Below are 22,528 nucleotides of genomic sequence, written 5' to 3'. Positions count from 1 at the left end.
TGGAATCAATGAGTATTGGGGGGAATCTCTCCATTGTTTGTAATCTTACGTAGCGTATCGGAAGACGTCTGTGGTTGTTGGAAGTCAGTCATCTCAGCTCCAGGATGTCTCTGTAGAAGTTCCTGAGTGTCTGATCCTTGACCCAATACCTTCAACTGATCTTCCCTCCATTATAAAGTCAGAAATGGGAACGTTTGCCAATAATTGCACAATGTTCAGCACCATTCGTGACTCCTCAGATACTGATGCATTTGAGAGATGAGCAGCTCAGACATCCCAAGAATGAAAGCAGCTTGAATGGCCAAACATTGCTCAGCCTTCAGACTCTACCAAGTCCTTCACAGCAGGTCACCTCAGAATTCACGGATCGTCAAATTCCTGGTCTGCATAGATCATCGGCACTTATACCCAGAATCTGTGGTGATTCCACACACTTTAGCAAAGCAATGTTGCTTCTGCCATTCAGTTTTACAATGGAGCACCTTGCCCTACGAGGCTGGGAGGTAGACAATAGAAAGTGCAAATTTCCACCCACTCCAAAGCTCATTGGCATTCGAAGAGAAACTGCACAAGGCAGATTTATATGATGCTCCAGTACTTCAGGGCAACTTGTCAGTGTATACAGAATTTGAAACAATGGAAACATGTAAAGCATGTGTCTCAAGATTGCTCACAACCTCCTCCCAATCATGAGAGGCTGCAAGGTTCTCAACACTCTGACATCATATGATGCTAAAGCTCTAAAGTCCACCTAGCCTCAGCTCCACGCCATGATACTGCCCTGTTTCACTGACTGCTACTGTCTCCCAAATGGTAAGGGAGATCTGTAAAGTGCAGTTACTTTATGGATAAATACAGACATTTGGATAAATATTTATCCATCATCAGAAAAGTTCAAGAAAAGCAGAAATAACCAGAGCCACATTTACTCCAAACTGAACAGGAGCTGGTTGCCGGTATAGTCAACAGAACGTGACACAATGAAAGCAATTTCAAACCACTTCATTCCTCTTGGAAGCAGGTATATCCCCTGGCAGCTGTCCCCAAATGGCCCAAGGACCTTGGAAGAAGGCAGAAACCTGTTCATTCTCCAGTATTTAAACATCATGGTTCTCAGGATATCTGGCCTCACCTCCAGGATCTGGCACAATGTTGATCTGATGGATTGAAGCCTTTATGACTAATGAATTCTGCACTCCCCAAATGTAATGTGGGTGCCATATAACACGCCAATGTAATGTGATATACCGTTGTCTTCATCTTGAGAATTCCACTGGCCTCTTATCTCAGGAGTGGCATTAGTTTATGAGAACTAACACTAACACTAAACTAACACTAGTAGTGTGAGTTGACGCCAACTTCTCATTCTAAGGATCGACTGGGGACCTGTTTGGCATCTCTGAATCCTTAGCCCACAACCACATCCAGATGGCATTTTTGCTTAAACTAACACTGGTAGTTTAAGTTCGTGTCAAAATGTGCAGATGTAACCTTGACGAGCACCAGATTCCCTTCCACCAGGATTCCATTCCTCTTGAGTGCAAGACCTGTGCGAGCAAATTACAGAGATTGTTGATCCTTTGTGCGTACCTTGTTCTCCAAGTGCTGTAACTAACAGCGCGGCCAGTAGATCTCTGCAAGGGATCTTCACTGGTTGTGTGGCAGCTGCTGGAGATTCCTATTCTGGTTGGGCTTGGTGATGTCGTTGTAAATTGTAGGGCGGCACGGTGGCTCAGTGGTTAGCACTGCTGCCTCACAGCGCCAGGGACCAGTGTTCGATTGCTGCCTTGGGTGTCTGTCTGTGTGGAGTTTGCACATTCTCCCCGTGGGTTTCCTCTGGGTGCTCTGGTTTCCTCCCACAATCACAAAGATGTGCAAGTTGGGTGGAATTGGCCATGCTAAATTGCCCATAGTATTAGGTGCATTAGTCAGGGATAAATATAAGGTTGGGGAATGGGTCTGGGTGGGTTACTCTTCGGAAGGTCGGTGTGGACTTGTTGAGCTGAAGGGTCTGTTTCCACACAGTAAGGAAACTAACCTAAATGATGTCTTCTTCAACACAGTCGTCTCACAGTCAGCAGAGCCACAAAGAATCCTCCTAACACTAGTTTTAGCTCAGCTGAGTAAACTGATAATCTGTGGGGAATGTCACAGGAACATATGGAATGAGCTGCCAGAGGAAGTGGTGGAAGCTAGTATAATTGCAACATTTAAAAGGCATTTGGATGGGTATATGAATAGGAAGGGTTTGGAGGGATAGGGGCCAGATCTGGTTGGCATGGACAAGTTGTGCCGAAGGGTCAGTATTCCTGGTTATTCATAAATAATCACAGCAAAGTGACATGTTATACTGTGACACAGATGCTTGATCTTCTCAAGAAGGCCTATGTTAGGTCTCAAGGAATTCTCAAATATGAAACCTTATGCAGATATATGGTACAGACCAAAGTGTTCATGTTACAATGGGAAGTTAAATTCAAACACTTCTACATTGTAATAACACCATTCCCAAAAAACAAAAAACAACTTTGAACATTACAGTCCATGCCTTTGAATATGTATAGTTCAGTGTGAAAATATGGCATTTCCATAGCAGTATTTTCCAGGGTCAGGTACAAAAGTGGCTGCAGAAATGGCAAAACCAGGTCAGACTTCTCAGTTTGTTGCTCCATTGTTTTGTACATCTGATGTGACAGGGGCCCATATTTGATGCAATGAATATTGTGGTCATGATTGCTTGAGGCATTAGCTTTTAATGCTAATGGCTGCCAAAAGAATGACTGCTTAATTTAATGTAGTTGGATATCAGATGAGTGGCATTACAATTTGATGTTATCATGAGGGAATGGCAAGATTCTTGGATGATCTCTCCAACCTTCATGTTCTCTTTTGTGTAACTCTCCTTGTGTCCCCAGTGACCTATCAGCCTCCCTATTACCATTCACCTTCTTTGCATTACTCTTCATGTTCCCCTTTACCCCTGAACCCATGGCTTTGCACATTGCCACGCCTTTGATGGCCATACTATCTCCCCGCATTGGAGTTATGAATTGTGCAAACTTCCCCTTCCGCTGTTTTCTGTTCCCTCCTATGAGATCACAGCTTCCTATCTGCTTCTTTTCACCATGAACCTTCGCTCTGGGACCCAGCCTAATGAACTCCAACCGGAGATTAGACCTTCCCACATTCCATGAGACTGCATAGATTATCCCCTGTTGAGCTCGCTAACTGTTAATAACCAAATCCTCAGGACTGATCGTGGCCCACTCCTAGGCTGACCTGGGAAAACAGCCAAATGAGCACACCCCACCCTCAAACTAAAGAGCCCACCTTTGGACTGCAAGGATCCTGGGACTCTGGTTGGACTAACACCTAACTGAATGTGGTCAAACTCTTGGACTGACATCAACCCTTTGACTGAGTGTTGCAGCTCTCCATAACTGATTTATTCCTCAGTCTAGTAAACAAAATTCAAACTTTGACCTTCAGATACGGTCATTGGTTGAAGTACAAGCATTGTCTCCATTTGTAAGTCACTGGCACAGGCTGCAGGTGTGATATTGACATAGCTCGGTGTCCACCCTGTTGACTATTCAGTGCTCTTAAATGTGACAGGCCTCGCTGTCTGCACTGAACAGCAATGCAAGCTGCAGAAGCTGGCAGTCTTTGAGTAATAGCTGAAGAGCATATACAGTACTCGAAAACAAAATGCAAATGACAGAGGCTGACAGCCTGTGAGTTTAAGACTGAAGAGGCTATGTTCTAAAAAGCAATGCAAGCCAAAGAGACTGGCAGCCTCCCAGCCAGTGCAAAATGAATGACTACTAAGAAAGTAAAATAAAAAGAGTAAGAAGCATTGTGCATAGATGCACGTGTATCCCTGCTGTCAAAGTGACCTGGCAGATGTATGCAAGTCATAAATGCCCCCAAGCTCCATGCTGAAGTCCTGAAAAGCTGAAATAATGTGTGAGTAGTTCTGAAAGCAGCCAGGATGATGTGATGAGTCTAGTTCTTTGATGATGCTCACTAGCATGAAGAACGGTAGAAGACGTTGGTGTCCATGGACAGTGCAGCGACACAGCGCTGTTGGCAGAGCTGGAAGAAAGCCCAGAGAAGCAAACAGTAACCTGTGCCAATAGGCAAATGTTCTGATTTTCATGGTAGAATTGTCTGCATCTAGTTTATTGTAGAAGAATTGGAAAGTAAGAAGTATTTTTGAAAAAAATGCATTCACAGGACGTGGATGTGACTGGCTAGGCCAATATTTATTGCCCATTCCTGACTGCCCTTCCTGCAATTGATAGTCAACCACATTGCTGTGAGTCTGAAGTCACATGTAGACCAGACCAAGCAAGGATGGCAAATTTCCTTCTCAAAAGGACATTAGTGAATTAGATGGGTTTTTCCAGACAATCATGGCCATTATTAGACTTTTGGTCCCTGATTTTTATTGAATTCAAATTCCACCAAAGCCATGGTGGACACTGCCTGGGTGTCTGGGTTAAAAGACTCATGATAATACCACTAGGCCATCATCTGCACAGAAATGAGGCAAGATCAGCTAATAATGAGGTACACACTTATATAAACAACCTTGTTGGTGGTGGTATACGAATAAAGATTTCTGCACTCGGTATTTCTTCACTGTGTTCGACACTTACACCCATACAACATGGGTGCTGGAGAGAGATAAGCACTACTGCTGTATGGCAGTAGTGGCGGGGGTGGGGGAGGAGTTTTTTTAAAAAATCCAGGAGAGTAGAATCTTCACACAAAAAAAAATAAACAACCTTGTCCCCCTTCACTGTTTTTGATCACACAGCACTGCCCTTTGATGTGAAGGGCAGTGTTTGTCACTGGCCACTCGGGTGTTTTCCTGTCTTCCTGGTGGTGGAAATTGAATAAAGATTTGTGCACCTTGTGTCTCTCACTGTGTCTCACACCTACACACACACACCATGGGTGCTGGGGAAAAATAAGCACTACCGCAGTTAGGCGGTAGTGTGGGGGTTAAAAAAGAAAAAAAAACAGATAGTCACCATGGGTGCTGGGGAAAAATAAGCACTACCACACTTAGGTGGTAGTGTGGGGGTTAATATTTTAAAAAAAACAACCTTGTTGACATTCATTAGTGAGATTCAGAACAGGCTGTTTAAATATAAAAGGAACGTTGGGGAAAAAAAACGTTTCTTGTCACTGGGAATCTGATTTTATAAATTCTTGTCATATTCTCCCAAGAGTGTCCACAGTAGTGGCAAATTCCATTCAGTGGTTTTAGCCTCCCTATCACAGAGGAACCCAATTATCCAGCATTCAATTAACCGAGCTTCCGATCACCTGAACAAGATTACATGGTCCAGAAGCATGGCTAACAATACTATCCATCATTCGATTAACCGAGCTTCAGGTCACCTGAACAAGATCACAAGGTCCCGATGCATGGCTAACTATGTTATCCAGCATTCGATTAACCAAATGAAATACTCCCTACCGGTGTCTTTCAGATAATTGAAGTTCCTCTGTATTTACTTGGAGAAATTTCTGCAAATACTACATTGATTGGGAAGTGGTGAAGGCTGTTACAATTACAACATTTAAAATGCACCTGGATGATATTAGGAATGGGAAGGGTTTAGGGGCCAAATGGGACTAGATTAATTTAGGTTATCATAGAATCCCTACAGTATGAAAACAGGCCCCCCCTCCACTTCACTGTTTTGATCACACAGCACTGTCCCTTGATGTGAAGGGCAGTGCTTGTCACTGGCCACCCGGGTGTTTTCCTATCTTCCTGGTGGTGGAAATTGAATAAAGATTCGTGCACTTTGTCTTTCACTGTGTCTCACACCTGCACACACACACCATGGGTTCTGGGGATAAAATAAGCACTACCGCACTTAGGTGGTAGTGTGGGGGTTAAAATAAAAAAAAGAGGGAAAAAAAATATAAACAGGAGAAAAAAAAAGATTCGTGCACTTTGTCTTTCACTGTGTCTCAAAAAAAAGAAAACAGGCCCTTTGACAAGTCCACACTGACCCTCCAAAGAGTAACCCACCCAGACCCATTCCCCTACCCTCTATTTACCCCTGACTTAATGCACCTAACCTACACATCCTTGAACACTATGGGCAATTTAGCATAGCCAAGTCACCTAATCTACACATCTTTGGATTGTGAGAGGAAGCCAGAGCATCCGGAGTAAACCTATGCAGACATGGGGAGAATGTGCAAACTCCCCACAGACAGTTGCCTGAAGCTGGAATTGAACCTGGGTCCCTGATGCTGTGAGGCAGCAGTGCTAACTACTGTCTCTTTCCATGCTGTAAAACTCTACAACTCTATGATTAGAGCTGTAGTTTGACAAATTTGAGTGGTGTAGGGATTAAGAGATATAAGGTAAGAGATATGGTGGTATGGTGGAGGTGAATGTTATCAGCTTAAATGTGTAACCAACATTGTTTTCAGATATTGTCACAAGAGGTAAGTGTTATCTTCAATTGTTTTGTGTTTGAGAATAAGCCAGTTTACTATTGTTGCTCACTGTTTTATTCATTAAGCCTGGGTGTGAACTCAAAGTAAACAAAGTTATAGAAAGAGCTGGAAGTCTAAGCTAGAAGCATGCATTTTACAGCACTGTACAAAACTTGTGTAAATACATTTCCTACACACAGAAATAAAGTAATATCTGCATAGCTGTCTGATTTTATAAAATAAAAAACAGAAGGTAGATTTTAAAAAAAGAGTGAAACCTGGATCTATGGGGGACACGAGTTAATGATGCACTGAGAAAATTACAGGTGATCCTGTAAGTAAACAGCCATGAATCTATTAAGTTACATTATATACAAACCAAATGTTATAATTAGATACTACTTAGTACTTTTTTCCCTATTGTGTAACAATACAAAATATTGAACACTTTTTATTTTTCCATGTCTGAATGTCATCTAGCTTTATAAAACAAATTTCTGACTACCCTGACTTGCGGCCTTGCAACCAAACTGTATTCTGTCTAAAAACCTTAAATACTGGCTTTATGCCTCGTCCCTTATTCTTACAGCCAGAAGGGAGGATCAATTAAATCTCAGGCTGAGGAAAGTGATTTGCAAGTCTTGTGGTGGGATGGCTTACTACTAAGTTGAAACTTTATTGCTGGAACAGCACAGCAGGTCAGGCAGCATCCAGGGAACAGGAGATTCGACGTTTCGGGCACAGGCCCTTCTTCAGGAATGAGCAGAGAGTGTTCAGCAGGAGAAGATAAAAGGTAGGGAGGAGGGACTTGGAGGAGGGGAGTTGGAAATGTGATAGGTGGAAAGAGGTCAAGGTGAGGGTGATAGGTCAGAGTAGGATGGAGGCGGAGAGGTCAACAAGAAGACTGCAGGTCAGGAAGGCGACGTGGTCGACGGTGCCCTCCACCGCATCTCCTCCACTTCCAACTCCCCTCCTCCAAGTCCCTCCTCCCTACCTTTTATCTTCTCCTCCTGAACACTCTCTGCTCATTCCTGAAGAAGGGCCTGTTTCTTGCAGTCTTCTGCAGTCTTCTTCTTGACCTCTCCGCCTCCGTCCTACTCCGACCTATCACCCTCACCTTGACCTCTTTCCACCTATCACATTTCCAACTCCCCTCCTCCAAGTCCCTCCTCCCTACCTTTTATCTTCTCCTGCTGAACACTCTCTGCTCATTCCTGAAGAAGGGCCTGTGCCCGAAACGTCGAATCTCCTGTTCCCTGGATGCTGCCTGACCTGCTGTGCTGTTCCAGCAATAAAGTTTCAACTTTGATCTCCAGCATCTGCAGACCTCACTTTCTCCTGGCTTACTACTAACACAATCTAAAGTATTGCTTAATCCCCACTGATATCAAACCACATCAAAGCTTAACATTAACGTCTTAACCACTTATCTCAGGGTCTTCCATTTGCAGAGGTTTGCCATGTCTTAAAACACAATATCAATGGGGTTGTTGTGGTGCAGTGATAATGTCCCAATCTTTGATCCAGGTTCAAGTTCCACCATCTACTCTCGATGTAATAACATTCCTGACTTGGTTGACTTGGAAAATATCTAAAAAAAAATTCAAAAGTACCCATCCTCCCTCCCCAAAGCAATGGTGTGATAAACCAGACTTTGCATGTTTTCAGGAGACTTATAACTTGACTAAGTTTGCGTAAATAAATTTGACAAACAGGCAAATCTGAGTTAAAAATGTCACAACACCAGGTTACAATCCAACAGGTTTAGTTGGAAGCACTAGCTTTCGGAGTGCTGCTCCTTCATGAGGTGATTGCAGAGTATAAGATTATAAGACAGAATTTATAGCAAAAGTTTACAGTGTGATGTAACTGAAACTATATATTGAAAAAGGCCTGGATTGTTTAAGTCTCTCATCTTTTAGAATGACCATGTTGGGTTCTGTTCTTTCGTACGTAAATCGCAAAACATTTTTTAAAAATTACATTCTCAAATGAACTTTAACAATTGGTGTCATATCGGCCCAGATAATGCATTGAAGGTGTGAGCTGCCCTGTGTGAGACTGTCTGTGCCACAACGATCTGACTGATTTTAATCTAAAAAACAGATTTATTGAATCTTACATGGATTCATGCAGTTTTTGAGCAAAGTGAAATGTAATTTTGCAAGTACAAATTCACCCCACAAACTTGGGTGTGGTGGGGTGGGGGAGTTGAGTGTGACTGCAAAGGGGTATAAGTCTGTGAGCATATGAGAGAGGGTCTGCGTGAGTGTGTGCATCTGTAGGAGGGTATGTGTGAGAGAATGTGTAGGAATGTCTGTGTGTGTCTGTCTGTGCGTGTGTAAAGTGCAATAGGGTCACCTGTCATGTGACATGAACCCAAGGTCCCGGTGAGAACTGCATATTCCAACTGGATTTCATAACTTAATTTATTTCACAGATGTTAGTTTAAATGTTGATATTTTGCAAAGATTGTGGAACAGCTGTTTTCACTGGGTTTTTTTTTAACCTGACAATCTTATTGTTCTTAGGTGCTGTGTACTTTAAATAACAAGTGTTAAACTGTTACTGATACAAATTATATTGTGAGGTCCAACATTTCCAAAAGATATACATGAGCAAGTCACATACATATCCAAGACACTTTGCTCACACAAAGTAAGTTAAGACCCATATTTACATTTTCATAGACCAAGCCCACATACCTGGACATGAGAAAACTATATTTCTTGGCTCTCGACCAGAAGAGATTGTTAAGAGTCAGACCGTCTGCTTTCTGCAGAGATGGCTCTGCCCAAAGCAATACTGTCACTGAATTAGTTACCAAACATTAATATTTTGTGATAGCATGTTTTTCCAAGTTACCCCAGGAGACATCATCTGGATAGATCAGTCTAACATTCAAAAATATGAACAGAAGGTTTGCAAGCAGGTGGAGGTTTCAACTGGACAGGACACCGACCTTTCAGCATGTTGGGCAGGACAATGGCTGTGGTTAGCACTGCTGCCTCACAGCAGCAGGGACCTAGGTTCATTTCCAGCCTTAGGCAACTGTTTGTGTGGAGTTTGCATATTCTCCCTGTGTCTGCATGGGTTTCCACTAGGTGCTCTGGTTTCCTCCCACAATCCAATGATGTGCAGGTTAGGTGAATTGGCCATGCTAAATTGCCCATTTTATTCAGAGATGTGCAGGCTAAGTGCATTAGTGAGGGGAAATATAGAGTAATAGGGTGGGGAAGTGGGTCTGGGTGGGATGCTCTTTGGAGGGTTGGTGTGAACTTGTTGGGCCAAATGGCCTGTTTCCAAATGTAGGAATTCTGTGATGTGGCTCATGAGTAATCCAAATCCTGACCTCAAGTGCACAGATGGAAGGGGTTACAATGAAATGAAACAACAGTAAGTAACCGCTATTCAGGAGATGCAAAAGCCTACCTCTTTACCTTCTCCCCCCTCAACAATGAAAGCTCAAACACTCCATGCTGGTGAAATAGCTACTTATTTAAATTCAGTATATAAAATCTACTGTTAGATTTCCTTTACATTGAGAATGGGTGACAATTTTGGGGAACATCTCTGTTCAATCTGTAAGAATGGCCCTTAACTTCGGGTCACCTGTCAACCCGCGAGGAGGTTGAGCAATTCATCAACTTCACCAACACATTCCACCCTGACCTTAAATTTACCTGGACCATCTCTGACACCTCCCTCCCGTTCCTGGACCTCTCCATCTCCATCAGTGACAACCGACTTGACACTGACATTTTCTACAAACCCACCGACTCCCACAGCTACCTGGATTACACCTCTTCCCACCCTATCTCTTGCAAAAATGCTCCCAGGAGGACCAGTTCCACCATAGAACACACCAGATGGCTTCCTTCTTTAGAGACCGCAATTTCCCTTCCCACGTCCAGCCTCTACCACTTCCTCTGCCAGCTCATTCCACACACGCACCACCCTCTATGTGGAAAAAGTTGCCCCTTAATTCCCTTTAAAATCTTTCCTGTCTCACCCTAAACCTATGCGCTCTAGTTCTGGACTCCCCCACACCAGGGAAAAGACTTTGTCTATTTATCCTATCCATGCCTCTCATGATTTTATAAACCTCTATAAGGTCACCCCTCCGCCTCTGATGCTCAAGGAAAAACAGCCCCAGCCTATTCAGCATCTCCCTAAAGCTCAAATTCTCCATCCCTGGCAACATCCTTGTAAATCTTTTCTGAACCCTTTCAAGTTTCACAACATCCTTCCGATAGGAAGGAGACCAGAATTGCGCACAATATTCCAAAAGCGGTCTAACCAATGTCCTGTACAGCTGCAACATGACCTCTCAACTCCTATAATCAATGGTTTGACCAATTAAGGAAAGCATACGAAGCACTGCCTTCACTATCCTATCTACCTGCAACTCTACTTTCATGGAACTATGAACCTGCATTCCAAGGTCTCTTTGTTCAGCAACCCCTCCTCTAGCTTATCTCTCCACGCTTCAGGCTCTCTGCCTTTATTCCTGATGAAGGGCTTTTGCCCGAAACGTCGATTTTGCCTGTCCTTGGATGCTGCCTGAAATGCTGTGCTCTTCCAGCACCACTGATCCAGAATCTGGTTTCCAGCATCTGCAGTTATTGTTTTTACTTCATTTTAGCTGGCCTCTCTGTCCTTGGTGTCTCAGTATTCCAATTAAGTTCACGATAAACAAAAAGGCAATTATGTACTTTACAACTTTCTGGACTATACAATGATTTGGAGATGCCGGTGTTGGATGGGGTGTACAAAGTTAAAAGTCACACAACACCAGGTTATAGTCCAACAGGTTTAATTGGAAGCACTATACAATAGCTTCAACAAGTTCATACTATGAACTCTGTCCTCATTTTGTTTCCTTTTATCTTTGCAGATTTTGGTTTTATTCTGTTTTGTTTTCCAGCAGCATCTTATCTACGTCTTGCTATTCACACCTTCTTTAAACTGTCCTTTCATCCACTCTATCACAGACCCTTTTTTTCTTTTTCCCACCATCCCTCTTTCATTTGCATCTCAAATTGCAAATTAATGCACCCATATTGTTCGCTCACACAAATCCAAGAAATTAATAGTGCAGGGGAAACCAAACTAAAGCTGTGATAATAAAGCAATATTTAAATAATGCTTGTATTACTAGCAACTGCACAGGGAGTTAGAAATTCTCATGGTTTTGAAGGAAATTAGAAAAAAATTCTCTAACATCTGGCACAGATGGGTTACAAGGTTATGAAGGCCATAGATGTATTTTGGTAAATCTTCATAAGCTTGGAGATATGAAGTCACTTTTGAAAAATAGTACATTGCTTTGCAGAGTTATAAGTGGACGTGTTAAGAGTATGGAATTACAGAATCGGAAAGCATAGAAGGCCATTTGGCCTATTTTGCACTTTGAAAAAGCTATTCATTTGTTGTTGTTGTGTCGCCATAGTCTTACCAGACCATAGGGACTGCTCTCTCATTAGAGAGAGGAGCAACTGGTGGTAATTTAACCTGACCTCAGGAAAGGGAAGAGGTTGAGAAGGAGAGTCCTTCATGGTAACCTCAAACTAGTGATTGGAATTGAACCCACGCTGCAAACCAACAATCCAGCCAACTGAGCTAGACCGATTCCCTTGGCTATTCATTGCTCTTTTACCATAGCCCTGCAATATCTTTTCTTTCCAGGAATATGGTATATATTCATCAGAAGAATGTGACCAAGCCTGCTTGTTTGCATTGCTGTCAACCATTAAATTGTTTTGCTACACAGAAAATAGAATGCGTCACTTGGAACATGGTTAATTTGGTAGTACATTTCTACCAGCAGCTGTGATATCCCAAAGTCAATATTTAAACAGCATCTGAAGCATATTCCACCCATGTTCAGAAATAGAGATTTAAATAGCGTTAAGTTTAGAACTTCATTTGATATAAAATTTTCAATGAGCTTTTCCCCTTCAATGTTAAATGTAATGGCTTTGAGAAACTTAGGAGTTCTAAGTTAGAATATGTCAAAAAGCTGACAGCCAATGAAGTGAATACAATCAAACAGAAGCTTACATCAAGTACTGTATAGTCAATGATAATGCAACATTACATGTGTGGTCCTAGTATTCTTTACATACAGCTGTTAAAAAATATTTGTCACAATATATAACTCTTAACTGTAATATTAAACATTGAAATGCTCAATAAACTTAAAATTCAAACCCAGTCGGTAAACTTTAATGTATGCCGCCTTACTGAAAAACAGTTGCCACTGCTTTCCACTCACAGTGACAGGTCAAGAAGGCAGGTCCCAAATCGACTTCAGCCAGAACAGGAACTGAACATGACTCTGAATGATACTTTAGCCATTAAACCAATTTAATATCAATAATTAAACAAAGAACTGTGGATGTTGAAATCTGAAACAAAGTAAAAACAAAATTGCTGGAGAAACTCAACAAGTCTGTATTCCTAATTCCTCTACCAGATCTGCTCCCAGGAGGACCAGTTCCACCACAGAACACACCAGATGGCCTCCTTCTTTAGAGATTGCAATTTCCCTTCCCACGTGATTGAAGATGCCCTCCAACGCATCTCATCCGCATCCCGCACCTCTGCCCTCAAACCCCACCCCTCCAACTATAATAAGGACAGAACCTCCCCGGTCCTCACTTTCCACCCTACTAACCTTCGCATTAACCACATCATCCACTGACATTTCCGCCACCTCCAAACGGACCCCACCACCAGAGAGATATTTCCCTCCCCACCCCTTTCCGCTTTCTGCAAAGACTGTTCCCTCCATGACTACTTGGTCAGGTCCACACCCCAACAACCCACCCTCCCCTCCTGGCACCTTCCCCTGCCACTGCAGGAATTGCAAAACCTGTGACCACACCTCCTTCCTCACCTCCATCCAAGGCCCCATTGGAGCCTTCCACATCCATCAAAGTTTCACCTGCACATCCACCAAGGTCATTTATTCTATCTGTTACTCCCGATGCGGTCTCCTTCACATTGGGGAGACTGGACGCCTCCTCGCAGAGTGCTTCAGGACACCTGCACCAATCAACCCCACTGCCCCGTGGCCCAACATTTCAACTCGCCCTCCTACTCGACTGAGGACATGCAGGTCCTGGGCCTCCTCCACCGTAACTCCCTCACCACCCACTTCCTGGAGGAAGAATGCCTCCTCTTCCGCCTCGGAACACTTCAACCCCAGGGCATCAATGTGGACTTCACCAGTTTCCTCATTTCCCCTCATCCCAGCTCTGACCTGCCAGCTCAGCACTATCCTCATGACCTGTCCTACCTGCCAATCTCCCTTCCCACCTATCTGCTCCACCCTCCTCTCTGACCTATCACTTCCATCCCCATCCCCATTCACTTATTGTATTAGAACATAGAACAATACAGCACAGAACAAGCCCTTCGGCCCATGATGATGTGCTGAACATTTGTCCTAGCTTAAGCACCTATCCATGTACCCATCCAATTGCTGCTTAAAGGTCACCAATGATTCTGACTCTGCCACTCCCACAGGCAGTGCATTCCATGCCCCCACCACTCTCTGGGTAAAGAACCTACCCCTGACATCCTCCTTATACCTTCCACCCTTCACCTTAAATTTATGTCCCCTTGTAACACTCTGTTGTACCTGGGGAAAAAGTCTCTGTCTACTCTATCTATTCCCCTGATCATCTTTTAAACCTCTATCAAGTCACCCCTCATCCTTCGCTGTTCCAATGAGAAAAGGCCTAGCACTCTAACCTATCCTCGTACAACCTATTCTCCATTCCAGGCAACATCCTGTTAAATCTGCTCTGCACCCTCTCCAAAGCTTCCACATCTTTCCTAAAATGAAGCGACCAGAACTGCACACAGTACTCCAAATGTGGCCTTACCAAGGTCCTATACAGCTGCAACATCACCCCTCGACTCTTGAATTCAATCCCTCTGCTAATGAACGCTAATACACCATAAGCTGCCTTATAAGCTCTAGCCACCTGAGTGGCAACTTTCAAAGATCTATGAACATAGACCCCAAGATCCCTCTGCTCCTCCACCTTACTAAGAACCTACTGTTAACCCTGTATTCCTATTCTTATTTGTCCTTCCAAAATGGACAACCTCACGCTTGACAGGGTTGAACTCCATCTGCCACTCCTCAGCCCAGCTCTGCATCATATCTAAGTCCCTTTGCAGCCGACAACAGCTCTCCTCACTATCCACAACTCCACCAATCTTCGTATCATCTGCAGATTTATTGACCCACCCTTCGACTCCGTCTTCCAAGTCATTAATAAAAATTATAAACAGCAGAGGACCCAGAACTGATCCCTGCGGAACTCCACTTGTAACTGGGCTCCAGGCTGAATATTTACCATCTACCACCACTCTCTGACTTCGACCGGTTAGCCAGTTCTCTATCCAACTGGCCAAACTTCCCACTATCCCGTGCCTCCTGACTTTCTGCATAAGCCTACCATGGGGAACCTTATCAAATGGCTTACTAAAATCCATGTACACTACATTCACTGCTCTACCCTCATCCACATGCTTGGTCACCACCTCAAAGAATTCAATAAGACTTAAGGCAAAACCTATCCCTCACAAATCCGTGCTGGCTGTCCCTAATCAAGCAGTGTCTTTCCAGACACTCAAATCCTATCCCTCAGTACCCTTTCCATTACTTTGCCTACCACCGAAGTAAGACTAACTAGTCTGTAATTCCCGGGGTTATCCCTATTCCCTTTTTTGAACAGGGGCACAACATTCGCCACTCTCCAGTCCCCTGGCACCACCCCCATTGACAGTGAAGACGAAAAGATGATTGCAAACGGTTCTGCAATTTCCTCTCTTTCTTCCCACATAATCCTAGGATATATCCCATCAGGCCTTGTCTATCCTCAAGTTTTTCAAAATGCCCAACACATCTTCCTTCCTAACAACAAGTATCTCCTCTAGCTTACCAGTCCGTTTCATACTCTCCTCTTCAATACGGTCCCTCTCATTTATCTTGGATGCTGCCTGACCTGCTGTGCTTTTCCAACACCACTCTGATCTAAACTCTAGTTTCCAGCATCTGCAGTCCTCACTTTTGCCTAAGTCTGGCAGCATCTGTAGACCGAAAACAGGGTTTAACATTTTGAGTCCAGTGACCCTTTAAAACTGAAATCATTCTGAAGGGTCACAGGACTCAAAATGGTTGACTCTGTTTTCTCTCTATAGACGCTGCCAGACCTGTTGAGTTTCTCCAGCAATTTTTTTTTTGAGTTAACGATCTCTCTATATGGAAACTGAGGACATGAGGAATAGGTAATAAAAAAACTCTGGTTGTAAAATGTTGTTAACATTTGCAATACTGCAGAAATGTAAGAACCAGATTTTCTTTTAAAAAGTGTACAGGAAAGGGATGGCAGAATAAATGATGTCTTTCAGGGATCTGACACAGGCACAATGAGCTACATACTCCCTTTGTGTTGTAAAATTCTATAATTCTGCACTCTGATGTGTTAAAATGTGATTGCAATGTCAGTTACTTCTGTTTTGTCTTTTCTTTCATGCCATCAACTTGTGGCTTAACCCTCATACAGTAAAAGGAAAGCTCGCAATCCTTGAACTCAAATTGATAAGCGAACGGTTTTTAGTTCTATATTATATTCTGTTGTCATGGTCTTTGCATCAAATATAGAAGATAAATGGATTAACAATCCACAAAAGCATGGCTAATATGAATTGGACTAGCTCAGATCGCATGAGGACATAATCAGAAAAACTTTCCAGAGGTTGTTTGACCTTTATCAGTCTTAGGATTTTGTGTTTTTCATAGATTAGATGAAAGTGTCTAGCTTTGGAGTTAAAGGGAACATGAGTGAAGGGGAATATTGATGGACCAGCTGTTGTTTTTCCCTACTTCATTTGTATATTCATACCTTTCAATCTGGTTCTAGGTTGACATTGAATCTACTCAAATCATGAACTGTGTTCTCTCGTGTTCAGACATTCAGATTAGATTCCCTATAGTAGGGAAACAGGCCCTTCAGCCCAACAAGTCCACACCAACCCTCCGAAAAGTAACCCACCCTGATCCATATTTACCCTCAACTAATGCACCTCCCACTATGTGCAATTTAGCACGGTCAATTCACCTGACCTGCACATGTTTGGATTTGTTAGCCTAGATGTTATGGCCAATGGGTGCAGAAGGCCCACCTCTAGCCAATTAACCACCCAACAACCACTAAATAGCTGTGAGGCAAACTGATCAAGTGGAGGCAGACTCACTCCTAATCTTTACAGGTGGGGCAGGAACACCACCTCCAGAGAAAAATGCAGCCACATAAAATTTAAATGGACTAATCTCAGCTCCTCTCTGAATTCTTCTAAGGTTAAACAACACAAGGTTAATACCATGTCCATGATAAATGATCATTAGAAATCGATAAAAAAATCAATTTCATAGTCAAGATGGTTATTTATTCATTCATGTATACACATGTAACAAAACTATCTGGCTACATTTTTTTATCTACGAAGCATGTCCAGATGCATGCCTGTTGCTGCTATCCAAATAGTCACTAGTAAATCTACAAGTCAATGGAGACAAAATAAGCTGCTCAACTTTAAACAGTTTTGAATGTGGCACAAGTGTTCATTAATCCAACTTTCCTGAGAATATAAACAAAAACATAAAGTAAGTATAGCAATAGATTTGAAACAGCATCACATTTAGTATGATATACAAGGTCAAAAGTGAATGTAGATGAATAAATATTATTTCAGTACACAAATCAGGTTTTCTGAAGCTAAGTCTGTTTTGAGGAGTTCTATTGGAAAGACATGTGAAAATTTTAAAAATGTTATAATTTATTTTTTCAAGGCTCCAAGTTCTAAATGCAATGACATTTTGAGTTCTATATGATGACCATTGCTTTACATAACCTAACTGAATAGTTAAGAATAGGAAAAAGTGATCAATTCATGCCAAATGAAAGATTTAAGAGTTTCTCAAAAATATTGATATATTTAGTCGACTTAATATGATTACCAAGTTTGATTCCTCTTTGCTATTCATAGCCTGGACATTCCGGGATAGATGACAGACCGCTAGTGTCACTGATCCTCATTTCCATATTCATAAAATCAATCATCATAGAATCCCTACAGTGTGGAAACAAGCCATTTGGCCCAACAAGTCCACACTGACCCTCCGAACAGTATTCCATTTAGACCCATTCCCCTACCCTGTTGCTCTTTTTTTCTCCTGACTAACGGCCCTAGCCTACACATTCATGAACACTATATGGGCAATTTAGCATAGCCAATTCACTTAACCTGAACATCCCTGGACTGTGGGAGGAAACCAGAGCACCCGGAGGAAACCCATGCAGACACTGGGAGAATGTGTAAACTCCAGACTGACAGTTGCCCAAGGTTGGAATCGAACCCAGGACCCTGGCGCTATGAGGTAGGAGTGCTAACTGAGCCACCGTACATTAAATTAATGCATAACTGGAACGAAACAACTGACACATTTTTGTGTTGATCAGTTATTTGCTGATGTTTATTGCAAAATAATAATTCAATATTATGTTATCTATTTCAGTAATATTTCTAAAAAACATCCTGAAGATAAAATCATAAATGCATATGATAACACCATGACATTTTTTAGCATTTATGTAGCGTCATTATTAATCACAGAAGCAAAGTAATGCACAGTTTCATGGCTTTAAGGTCACATGAATTATTACCATGAATGTGCAAAAGAGATGATTAACGAGTAAATGAAGCACCCACTGATTACAAGAATGGTAGGAGTACTAAGCACAGAATGACTTTCCACTTACTGTAAAGGAACACTGCCCATACATTAACACAACTAATATTGCTTCCTTAAAGTAATGGTCAGATTTTAAAGTAAATGGAGAAGGAAACTCAAATTTCTGGAAAACTGGCCTCTACATCTACTATATTGTGATGTAATTTAAATTTTGATCAGTGCAGATGGGATCATTATTTATTTTTTAATCAGGTCAGAGTGAGCAAAAGCAACAAAGTTTGGGACATATAAATGGGATTAAAACAGAAGCTGAATTATCAAATGTTTTAAAAAAAATCTTTAAAAATCTATGGACTTTACAAAAAGGGGAAATGGAGATAATGACTTTCCAGAATTGTGATTTTTTTTTCGGGGAGGGGGCACAGAGGTTGCTCAATAATAATTAGGACTAAATATTCTGTTTTTAAAAAAAAACTCATTCACCCTTCATTCAACAAAGCTAAATGTTTTCCATTAAAATGTTTTTTTATAATAAGAACTGTGTAATCTTCAGCTTTTTACACATCAAATCATAGTGATCAGAGAATCAATCTGGAAAAACTACAACAATGAACCCTGTGGAAAACCCTGGTATCAAAGACAGCACTTACAGTTTTCCCATTTAACTGCATGTGTTAATTCCAGTACTTCACAAGACAACAATAGCGTAAGTTGAATGTTTTACTGTCATTATAACAAATTTCAGGCCAATTCTCATGTTACTACTAGGGAATAACTGTTAACTGTAACAAAATGGTATTACTTTAGTTGAAGAAAGTATGAAAAGCAACTGTAGTGCTTCCACTGCAAATTACAATTCAAAGTTATAACATGGATATGAATAAATCATGCAAATATTAACAATTCAGCTGAATCCAAGAACTGAAAAAAAGAGAAACTTACAACATGCCAGAGGATTTTTTAATGTGCCACTTACAGTATATATAAAGTGATTATAGATATCGAAGGGAATAATACAAAGCAGTTTTGTAATCATACTTTGATATTTGCCATTCATAATGCCCATGCATCAAGTTATTTGGTTTCTTGCTTTTCTATCCATTTTGTCTCTGCAGTTTACAGTGCTGATTTCTTGCTGGGTTATAGTTCCAAGGTTGTATGCTCAAGTGACTACTACTTCTACATAAGCAAAGCAGATGAGGGAAACTCCAACAAGACAACAATGGAGTTAAACTGACTCCATCCTCAACTACAGATAATGATCATTAGTGAAAGCCAGAGCCAATTTCTGCTGTGAAGAGGCTGGAAAGCAACTGTATTGTCCCTACTGCTTACTTGGTTTGTGATTGATAACCCAGTACAAAGTGAAGGTGAAACCCATCAACAAAATACCTGAGCAGAATTAGGACATTCAGCCCATCAAGTCTGCTCTGTCATTTGATCATGGCTGATACATTACTCAACCCCCTTGGAACCATCCTGGTCTGAACTCCTTGGGCAGCATGGTGGTCAGTGGTTAGCACTGCTGCCTCACAGTACCAGGGACCTGGGTTTGATTCCAGCCTCAGGTGACTGTCTGTATGGAGTTTGCACGTTCTCCCTACGTCTGCATGGGTTTTCTCCGGACGGTCCAGTTTCCTCCCACTGTCCAAAGATGTGTGGGTCAGGTAAATTGGCTGTGCTAAATTGTTCATAGTGTTAGGTGCATTAGTCAGAGGGACATGGGCCTGGGTGGATTACTCTTTTGGAGGGTCAGTGTGGACTTGTTGGACTGAAGAGCCTGTTTCCACACTGTAGGGAATCTAATCTGATCCTTTTAATTTATTTTCAAAGTATGGGCAAAGCCACTTCAAGGTGGTGATTGTGAGCCGCCTTCTTGAACTGTTTCTGCTGTCAGTGTGTCAAGATACTTCCTACCGTGTTTTTGGTAGACTGTTCCAGGAATTTGACCCAACAGCCATGTCAGAGAAGTTGTAACTGATGGTCTTCCCAATCTAAAAACATCATTTATCCTTCTGAGTAATGAAAGATGCACATGAAGAAGCCTTGGCTGTCATTACCATGCATTAATCACAAAAGTAACAGCCAGTGTCTAATGGACAAGATGAGGGGAGACAATCCTATTTTGAATGATTCCTCAATATTATTTTTCACGTATCATTTCAAGATCTAAGAACCTTCCTCCTCTTAACATGTCAGGCCTCACAATCTTCGCTAATCTTCTATATTTCTGTACTTCAAGAATAAAAACATTTATGCCAACCACATTTTGTTTTTACAGTCAATGCTCAGCTTTATGTAAGTTCCATATTTTCAGAAATTTTCAGATTTGTCACTTCATTGCATTCATTTAGATTGTGTTTTCTCTTCTTTAATACCATTGAAAATCAACCTTACCTAGGTTCCTCCAAAAACTAATGCATTACAAGTCTCATTTCCAGAAATAGAAAGATATATGTCCAAAAATCAAGAACTGACAGCCCCAAGTATCTGCAAGCTTTGGAGACAAAAGCCAACAATTCCCCAGTGGGTAGGTATTAAAGTTGTCCAAAGCACTATCAGAAATGTTCACAATTTCATTCCTGGATGGCATAAAAGTCAGTATTTGTACTCTGCTGGATAGTTTGGAAGTTACTCGTGCAATACAAAGAAAATGAATTCAGTACTTACGCCTCTGTTTTGAATGTTTCCAGAGTTATTTTATCATCTTCAGCACCCTTCGGGTCCATTTCAAAATCCTTTATTCCTAGGGTTTTCAAAGCTGAAATGATTCCAAGCAAGGAACTATAACTGAGCTTCATATCACAAAGAATCCATACTCAACAACAGAAAATCCTTTTGTGAATTGACGTGAGAATTTTACCTTCTCTATACTGCCTCAAAGTTACATGTCCTTGCTTTGTAGGATCTAAAATCCCAAACACAGCATCTAAATTTGACTCATCAAACAAGGAAGGATAGTCCTTCTTAGTGTCTCTGGCAGTCTTCAGTTTTTCCAGTTGCTGTACTAAAAACTCCAATGGCTTTGCTGCAAAATGGACAGTTATTAGTGTTGTTCAGTTAGCTATGTTATTCATTTTGTACAAAAAGTGACAAATAAATTTCTACATTTTGTAATAGATAGATCAACAACTTCAATTGAAACAGCAGCATAATTACAGTTGGCAAAACAGTTCTTTTAATTTCCTGTTCAACATATCACTATATTCTGAGATTTATCTCACACGACAAAAATAAATAGGTATGTATACCATCTGACCCTGATCTTTCAATATTTTATACTTATGTTCATTGAGAATTTGCAGTTCTTCAATTCTGACTCCACTTCTGTACGATGATCTTTGGTCACCCAGTGTACAAGCTAGAGGGTCCCCTGTTGATAGGAACCTGGGTTTGGTCAGGTCCTGGCTGGAAATGGGCTGTGAAAGGTGATAAGTTGGTGGCTTGCATCTCTCTTGTGAGTTGACACTGCATTGGAGAAACAGTACTCAGCGCCTGGCAGTACAACTACAATATTTTGGAACCACAGACTACATGAGATAAAACAGCAACATTACTACTTAATTTTATAAGTTTCATTTGTTTAATGTTTTGGACTTGACAAGCTGTGGATTTCCAGAAGAGAAGCAGTTTTGCTTGATTTTTGAGGATGTGCTTATGTGGAAAAGATATTACACAGAATTGTTACAGGGTAGAAAGTTGCCACTCAGCCCATTTTGTCCAGACTTACCCTCTGACTAGCAGCAATTTGTGGTGTTATTTCCATACCTCCTGCCTGTAACCCTGCACATTCTCTTGTTTCAGATGTATTTTTGAACATTTTAGTTGGTAATAGCTTTATAAATTTAGGATTTTATTCCATTAAGTGATTATAAATTACCCCAGTCTTTCCTCAATGTGGACATGTATGTAGGACGGTCTGATGCATTTATCCATCCTTACTTTATTAATGTCGCTCTAACACAATGACAAAGAATTATAAACACCATAGAAACGTGTCAATCAACCCAACTCATCCTGTCAAGCTGTTGATAAACTAATAAATACTCCTGTATGAAAATAAGCCCGCCCATGAAGTGGATGTAAAGTCAGTGATTGGATGGTACCAGGAGGGAGGAGCAAGGGGTTGGAGTTGGGGAAAGAATTTGGAAGGTGGGGATGGGAAGGACAGGGACAAAGAAATGAGTTACACGGGGAATGGGTGATGGGATTAAGGAGGGGAAGATTGGGGGGGGGGAATGTAGTAATGGGCAATATTGGAGGAAGAGGGGAATAGTGACG

At 41.6% G+C, this 22,528-nt stretch overlaps 1 protein-coding gene across 4 annotated transcripts in view; it reads right to left on the bottom strand.

Moving 5' to 3' along the window:
- The window catches only part of si:dkey-42p14.3 (EF-hand calcium-binding domain-containing protein 10), a 74,207-nt gene that overhangs the window by 50,524 nt on the left and 1,155 nt on the right, over positions 1–22,528 (bottom strand). For 2 of the 4 annotated variants that reach the window (XR_006314446.1, XR_006314445.1), the window contains exons 2-3: positions 21,111–21,275; positions 20,918–21,008 (exon numbers count right to left, since the gene is read on the bottom strand). Coding sequence is in view for 1 of the 4 variants with exons in the window: in XM_043709127.1 (XP_043565062.1) it covers positions 17,088–17,133; positions 20,918–21,008; positions 21,111–21,275 (302 nt within the window). In the remaining 3 variants the exon portion in view is untranslated. Of the gene's footprint in view, positions 1–16,915; positions 17,134–18,897; positions 19,030–20,917; positions 21,009–21,110; positions 21,276–22,528 lie in introns of those variants that run through there. The other 2 variants (XR_006314447.1, XM_043709127.1) reach the window with 2 other exon arrangements.

The sequence above is a fragment of the Chiloscyllium plagiosum genome, chromosome 19, assembly GCF_004010195.1.
Source record: "Chiloscyllium plagiosum isolate BGI_BamShark_2017 chromosome 19, ASM401019v2, whole genome shotgun sequence".
NCBI lineage: Eukaryota > Metazoa > Chordata > Chondrichthyes > Orectolobiformes > Hemiscylliidae > Chiloscyllium > Chiloscyllium plagiosum.
This window is presented reverse-complemented; position numbering and strand designations above follow the sequence as displayed.